At 48.2% G+C, this 7,878-nt stretch overlaps 1 protein-coding gene across 1 annotated transcript in view; it reads left to right on the forward strand.

Moving 5' to 3' along the window:
• zgc:152891 (uncharacterized protein LOC767741 homolog) overlaps positions 1-5,711 on the forward strand; it is an 8,611-nt gene extending 2,900 nt beyond the window's left edge. The window contains exons 6-14 of the mRNA XM_033978526.1: positions 986-1,158; positions 1,993-2,136; positions 2,612-2,815; positions 3,339-3,425; positions 3,541-3,710; positions 4,556-4,671; positions 4,818-4,918; positions 4,992-5,162; positions 5,499-5,711. Coding sequence (XP_033834417.1) covers positions 986-1,158; positions 1,993-2,136; positions 2,612-2,815; positions 3,339-3,425; positions 3,541-3,710; positions 4,556-4,671; positions 4,818-4,918; positions 4,992-5,162; positions 5,499-5,711 — 1,379 coding nt within the window. The remainder of the gene's footprint in view (positions 1-985; positions 1,159-1,992; positions 2,137-2,611; positions 2,816-3,338; positions 3,426-3,540; positions 3,711-4,555; positions 4,672-4,817; positions 4,919-4,991; positions 5,163-5,498) is intronic.
• Positions 5,712-7,878: the final 2,167 nt, after the last annotated feature.

Genomic DNA, 7,878 nt, shown 5'->3' on the forward strand with positions numbered 1-7,878 from the left:
CAACCACCCCATACAACCACCCCATACAACCACCCCATACAACCACCCCACACAACCACCCCACACAACCGCCCCATACAACCGCCCCACACAACCACCCCATACAACCAGGTCTGAACAGGATTAGTATCGTAGTATAAGTACACATCATTGTGCATGTTGCAGTCTATTTGGGAACAGTTTCTCCAATAAACATCAGGAAACCTGTCGCTGTTTTGGACTTTTAATGAAGAATAGATTGTAAAACTGTAACATACAAAGAAAATATATTCATATATTACAATCATGTTTTATATTTCTATCAAAATTCTATATTATATTATATTCCAAACAAAGATTATACAGAGCTACATAAAACAACATATACTGGTTTATTATAATATAATATAATATATGCACATTAGCTTAAAGGCAGCTACAACTAATGAAAACGTGTGTAAAATGGTTGATTAGCGTCATGCTAACATAAATGGAAAATCCCATAGAGATGCTTGCGCTATTAGCGTCTTCTATTTTAGTACAAATCTACTCTGTAAATCAACTTAAATGGCCTGAAATGAGTTTATAGAGCGAGCTATAACGTTACAATACTCACAGACAGATGTTTGCATGGAGTCAAATGAAAGTTTATAGGCCTTAAACAGAGAAAATGAATGAACTGTTGAAAGTCTGCAACAATAAAGCAGCTACGGTGGCTCTGAATGGACAAAACACATGAAGTCAAAACAGAAATATCTTTCTCCACAGCGGGAAGAACATAGTCTTGACCTGGAGTACACACAGTATTTGCAGTACTCTGAGTACACAGTCTTTGGAGTGAGAGTGTTTGCAGTACTCTGTGTACTTGTGTGTTTGCAGTACTCTGTGTACTTGTGTGTTTGCAGTACTCTGTGTACTTGTGTGTTTGCAGTACTCTGTGTACTTGTGTGTTTGCAGTACTCTGTGTACTTGTGCGTTTGCAGTACTCTGTGTACTTGTATTTCAGAGCTGGTTCAGACTCACTGGAGAGACGACTGGTTCTTTGGGCTCCAGACTCAGATTGGTCCAAATCCTTTGGCCCTGAAACGAATCTGGACCCTCCCCCACAACCTGTCAATCACTAGTGACATGCTCCGCCCCTTCCTCCCTGCAGGCTCCTCCCTCCAGCAGGAGCTCCAGGTGAGACCCCCCCCTCTCCCCAGACACCTCCTCCTCACATCTAGAACATCTAAACTGCCCACTGCCACTTGGCTCCTCCCTCTCACCTGAAAACCAGGACTAAACCAGGACTAAACCAGAACTAAACCAGGACTAAACCAGGACTAAACCAGCTCTAAACCAGGACTAAACCAGCACTAAACCAGGACTAAACCAGGACTAAACCAGCTCTAAACCAGTACTAATCCAGGACTAAACCAGGACTAAACCAATACTAAACCAGCACTAAACCAGGACTAAACCAAGACTAAACCAGGACTAAACCAATACTAAACCAGCACTAAACCAGGACTAAACCGGGACTAAACCAGCTCTAAACCAGTACTAATCCAGGACTAAACCAGGACTAAACCAGGACTAAACCAGGACTAAACCAGGACTAAACCAGAACTAAACCAGGACTAAACCAGGACTAAACCAGCTCTAAACCAGGACTAAACCAGCACTAAACCAGGACTAAACCAGGACTAAACCAGCTCTAAACCAGTACTAATCCAGGACTAAACCAGGACTAAACCAATACTAAACCAGCACTAAACCAGGACTAAACCAAGACTAAACCAGGACTAAACCAATACTAAACCAGCACTAAACCAGGACTAAACCGGGACTAAACCAGCTCTAAACCAGTACTAATCCAGGACTAAACCAGGACTAAACCAGGACTAAACCAGCTTTAAACCAGGACTAAACTTGGACTAAACCAGGACTAAACCAGTACTAAACCAGGACTAAACCAGGACTAAACCAGCTTTAAACCAGGACTAAACCAGGACTAAACCCGGTGTGTGGCAGAGTGGGCGTCTTTACCTCTTGGACTACTCGGTGCTGGAGGGAGTTCCGTCCAATCAGATCAATGGGAAGCCGTCGCACCTGAGCGCTCCAATGTGTCTGCTGCACCTGAGCCCACAGGGGGCGCTGCTGCCCATCGCCATACAGGTACAAGAGTCCAGACTGAGGAATGACACGATGGAAAGACGAGAGGAGAGAGGAGAGAGGGAGTGAGGGAGGGAGGAGGAGAGGCAGAAAGGGGAGGATCAGTGGGAGAGGAAGGAGGTTAAAGAATGAGGAGAAAGAGACAGGAGAGAGGAGAGGAAAGAGGAGGAACAGAAGGAAGAGTGTTTGATTTTCAGAACTTTTGACAACCCCAAGACGTACAGACAGGACTAAGGTCTAAACCAGGACTAAACCAGGTCTAAACCAGGACTAAACCAGGACTAAACCAGGACTAAACCAGGTCTAAACCAGGACTAAACCAGGACTGAACCAGGACTAAACCAGGACTAAACCAGGACTAAACCAGGACTAAACCAGGACTGAACCAGGACTAAACCAGGACTAAACCAGGACTAAACCGGGTCTAAACCAGGTCTAAACCAGGTCTAAACCAGGTCTGTGCCGGTCTGTCCCTCAGCTGCAGCAGACCCCTGGGCCCCTGACCCCGGTCTTCGTGCCCTCTGACCCCTGCTGTGATTGGCTGATGGCGAAGCTGTGGCTGCGTCTGGCCGATTTCCAGGTGCATCAGCTCGACTCGCACTTCCTGCGCACGCACATGATCTCTGAGCTGTGCGCCGTCGCCACCCTCAGGCAGCTGCCGGCAGTGCACCCTTTACACCAGGTACAGCGCCCTCTGCGGGCACACGTACAAACACACGCACAGTATCTCGCCACCTTCATCCAAGTCGCCAGAGGATTTCTATACGTCTAGTCCAGAGATGGGCACATTTTTCGACACTCGGGCCACAGTGGGTCTAAAACGTGACAGGGGGCGGGGCCAGGTGACAGAGGGGCGGGGCCAGGTGACAGAGGGGCGGGGCCAGGTTGCAGATCCCCTTCAGGTTTGAGACGGTGAGGTCAGGGTTTGGGGTGGACCTCTTTAAACGGGAGGTCTCTGGACAGGAGCGATGTGTGAACAGACAAGCACTTTAAAAACACTACAGTGGCAGAGTGGTTAACACTCTCACAGCATGAAGGTCCTGTGTTCTTTCTGTGTGGAGTTTGCATGTTCTCCCTGTGTCCGGTTAACTCCATCACCCAAGACGAGCTCAGAATCTGGAGATGGTCCCACTGAGGTTAAACCCAGAGACACAGAGGGACGGGTCAAATGCAGAGGATCTAAAGTCTCATCTTCTCTGTTCCAGCTGCTCATGTCTCACGTTCGGACGTCGCTGCAGATCAACCTCCAGGCTCGAACTGTTCTCCTGAACTCAGGAGGAGTCTTTGACAAGGTCTGGACCAGGACTGGACCAGGACTGGACCAGGACTGGACCAGGACTGGACCAGGACTGAACCAGGACTAGACCAGGACTTCCTCAGCTCTTATCATCTCTCCGTGTGTTTCAGGCCGTGGGCTGTGGCCTGGATGCCCTCCCGCTGGTCCTGTCCCGGTCGTCCCATCGTCTCTCGTACAGTTCGTTGTGTGTCCCACAGGACGTGGAGCAGCGCGGCCTCAACGACCTGCCCCAGTGTCTGTACGGCCAGGACGCCCCCCGAGTGTGGAGCGCCCTCCTCAGGTCAGTGTGTGTAAGGCAGGACTAAACCAGGACTAAACCAGGACTAAACAAGGACTAAACCAAGGCTGAACCAGGACTAAACCTGGACTAAACCAGGACTAAACCTGGACTAAACCAGGACTAAACCAGGACTAAACCAGGACTAAACAAGGACTAAACCTGGACTAAACCAGGACTAAACCAGGACTAAACCAGGACTAAACCAGGACTAAACCAAGGCTGAACCAGGACTAAACCTGGACTAAACCAGGACTAAACCTGGACTAAACCTGGACTAAACCAGGACTAAACAAGGACTAAACCAAGGCTGAACCAGGACTAAACCTGGACTAAACCAGGACTAAACAAGGACTAAACCTGGACTAAACCAGGACTAAACCTGGACTAAACCAGGACTAAACAAGGACTAAACCAAGGCTGAACCAGAACTAAACCTGGACTAAACCAGGACTAAACAAGGACTAAACCAGGACTAAACCAGGACTAAACCAGGACTAAACAAGGACTAAACCAAGGCTGAACCAGGACTAAACCTGGACTAAACCAGGACTAAACAAGGACTAAACCTGGACTAAACCAGGACTAAACCTGGACTAAACCAGGACTAAACAAGGACTAAACCAGGACTAAACAAGGACTAAACCAGGACTAAACAAGGACTAAACCAAGGCTGAACCAGGACTAAACCAGGACTAAACAAGGACTAAACCAAGGCTGACCCAGGACTAAACCAGGACTAAACCCGGACTAAACCAGGACTAAACAAGGACTAAACCAGGACTAAACAAGGACTAAACCAAGGCTGACCCAGGACTAAACCCGGACTGTCATGTGACGTGTTGCAGGTTTGTGATTGGTTGGCTGGACCTGTGTTACCGTGGAGACGAGGACGTGGAGCAGGACTCGGAGCTGCAGAGCTGGATCAGAGATATCTACGAACACGGACTCCCCCCGGAGAGCGGTCAGTGTTTTGGAATGTTTCAGCCAGTAACGTAACGTAAAGATTTAAAGAGATACTGTGGAACATTCCAGGCAACAACAACATAAAAACTACTCACTGTGTTTTCACGAGAGTCACCTGACCGCTCTTGTCTAATCCCGTCACAGGTTTCCCTCAGCGTTTCCTGTCCAAGGCCGAGCTGTCGGAGTTTGTTACCATGGTGATATTCAGCAGCTCCGCCCTCCATGCCGCCGTCAACTTCTCCCAGGTAAAACAGCAGGGGGCGCTGTAGGGTCAGGGTCGGGTTGGAGCGCTCGTCTCACGACCTTGTGTCTCCGCAGCTGGACTTCGCTCTGTGGATCCCGAACACTCCTCCCTGTTTGCTGCGCCCGCCGCCGCAGGTCAAAGGTCAGCTGACGGAGGAGGACTTCCTGTCGTTTCTGCCGGACGTGAACACGAGCATGCGCCTCCTGACCAGCCTCGCCCTGCTCTCCGCCCCCGGCGCAGACTACGTAAGACACAGATAGAAACGTCATCATTCACTCAAATAACATCACAAGCTAGTTAGCATTAGCGTTAGCATTAGCCAACAGCGGAGAGCGAGGAGGGAGGACGAGGGGCGGGGTTTGGAGGAGTAAAGGGGACAGTGAGGGGGGAGGATGGGAGCAGGAACACTGTGATTGGTCCAACGGGTACCCGCACTTCAAACTCCGCCCCTGCAGCCGGGTGTTTGTAATGTTTGAAGTGCTGCTTGATGTCACCAACTACTTGAAACTGCAGACACCACTGAACTAACACCGAGTTCATATTTGAATAAACGAAAAATAACGGCGTTCGTTCTTCCTCAGGCGCCTCTGTGCAGATACAGGGAGCCGCTCTTCCACTCCGGCGCCCCCCGCAGGCTGATGGAGGAGGTGCAGGACGAGCTCAGGTCCATTTCTGATGACATCACGCACCGCAACGCCAAGCTGACGGCCGCTTCTGATGACGTCACTCGGAGCGCCGTGTTTCCGTACAGTTACCTGGACCCCGAGCGCATCGAGAACAGTGTGGCCATATGAACTCCGTCAGATGCCCTTCCATAAACAAAAAATAAACTAATGAATCAGCACAAAGATGTTTTAGTTTGTCTTTTATTTGAACATTCAGTTTCATTATTTACATTTTAATTTTCAGTGTAAACTTCAACACAAAACATTCAAACGCTCAAGAATCCAGTGAAACTCAGACTGTGTCCACAAAGAGACCTGAACCTGGTCTGAACCGGGTCTGAACCTGGTCTGAACCGGGTCTGAACCGGGTCTGAACCTGGTCTGAACCTGGTCTGAACCTGGTCTGAACCTGGTCTAAAACGGGTCTGAACCTGGTCTGAACCTGGTCTGAACCTGGTCTGAACCTGGTCTGAACCTGGTCTGAACCTGGTCTAAAACGGGTCTGAACCTGGTCTGAACCTGGTCTAAAACGGGTCTGAACCTGGTCTGAACCTGGTCTAAAACGGGTCTGAACCGGGTCTGAACCTGGTCTGAACCGGGTCTGAACCGGGTCTGAACCTGGTCTGAACCTGGTCTGAACCTGGTCTGAACCTGGTCTGAACCTGGTCTGAACCTGGTCTAAAACGGGTCTGAACCTGGTCTGAACCTGGTCTAAAACGGGTCTGAACCTGGTCTGAACCTGGTCTAAAACGGGTCTGAACCGGGTCTGAACCTGGTCTGAACCGGGTCTGAACCTGGTCTGAACCTGGTCTGAACCTGGTCTGAACCTGGTCTAAAACGGGTCTGAACCTGGTCTGAACCTGGTCTGAAACGGGTCTGAACCTGGTCTGAACCTGGTCTAAAACGGGTCTGAACCTGGTCTGAACCTGGTCTAAAACTGGTCTGAACCTGGTCTAAACCGGGTCTGAACCTGGTCTGAACCTGGTCTAAACCCGGTCTGAACCTGGTCTGAACCTGGTCTAAACCCGGTCTGAACCAGGACTAAATCAGGTCTTGTTGAGGACTCTATTTTAGCTTCTAATACTTTGAGTTCTATCGTCCTTCATTTTTACAGTTACAGCAAAAACTACAATTACTGAGCTTAAACTTTTGGCAAATACTTTCAGTGAAGTGGCGCCATCAAGTGGTGAGACTGAGGAACGATTTAAACAACTGCACAAAAAAAACAATATTAAACTTTAAAGAGGGGCATTTACTGCTACAACATATTAACATGTTTTATTGTTCCCCCTAAATTTGCTCTCTGTGCTAAGCCCCTCCCCCTTCAGAGCATCCCACTAATGAAACTACTGCACATCACATCAGGTTTGTGAAGTCATAGTCTACAGTTTTGTATCATGTTTTTGTATATTTATGGAGAGTTGTTGTGTGGGAGCATGGGTGATGTAGGCTTGTGGGCGGAGCCTCGTACAGACATGTTTTTGATGAGGGAAAGACGGTACATTTTGCAGAATACCTCCTCTTTAAACTTAAATAAAACTCCAGCTTTGACGTGAAATAAAAGGACGGAATGTGAAACTTAAGGCAAAATGATCTTCACAGTACAACATGAGACTTTTGTAAACAGAGACAAAGGAATAAGTTAAAACAGGAAATGTTACAGACACAGTAATAAATACACGTTTTAAAAGTGGGTCAGTGAACCTCAGCAGTTTGAAATAAGTGACCATCATTTTACAAACCCTACGAGCATCATGACTAACAAAATACAACCGGGTCGAGGTGAAAATGGGAGCAGATCGACAAAATGGTGTCTTGAAAATAAGCGATTAAAGATTAAACTCAAACATAAACGTTTCACTTATTTATCTGGATTTAAAGAAACAAGTTATCTGTTTGTGTCACGTACCACAGACTGTTTATATAAATGGACGTAGCTAACCTGCTAGCCGCGGCGTTACAAACAGGAAGTGATCATGGGCGCACTTCCTGTTTGTCATTTTGGTCTTAAATGTTCGTATTAACCCTCTACATGATCCTGGGGTTTTTATTTCACTATTGTGTCTGTTAGCGTTAGCAACAGGTTTGATTGACAGCGTTGCTAAGCGCCCGCTCCCTGCTAAACCAGCGGTGTGGGCGGGAAGGGGCGTTACCTTCAACAGCCTCGCTCTGGATTGGTTCAGTGGTTGCTAGGATACTCGCGGTCGGACTTCCAAATATGGAACTTAGCTCCACATTAGCCGCTACACCTGTTAGCCACGATGAACTTCTCACTTGCTCAGTCACTTCTTTACAC

The sequence above is a fragment of the Periophthalmus magnuspinnatus genome, chromosome 14, assembly GCF_009829125.3.
Source record: "Periophthalmus magnuspinnatus isolate fPerMag1 chromosome 14, fPerMag1.2.pri, whole genome shotgun sequence".
Lineage (NCBI taxonomy): Eukaryota > Metazoa > Chordata > Actinopteri > Gobiiformes > Gobiidae > Periophthalmus > Periophthalmus magnuspinnatus.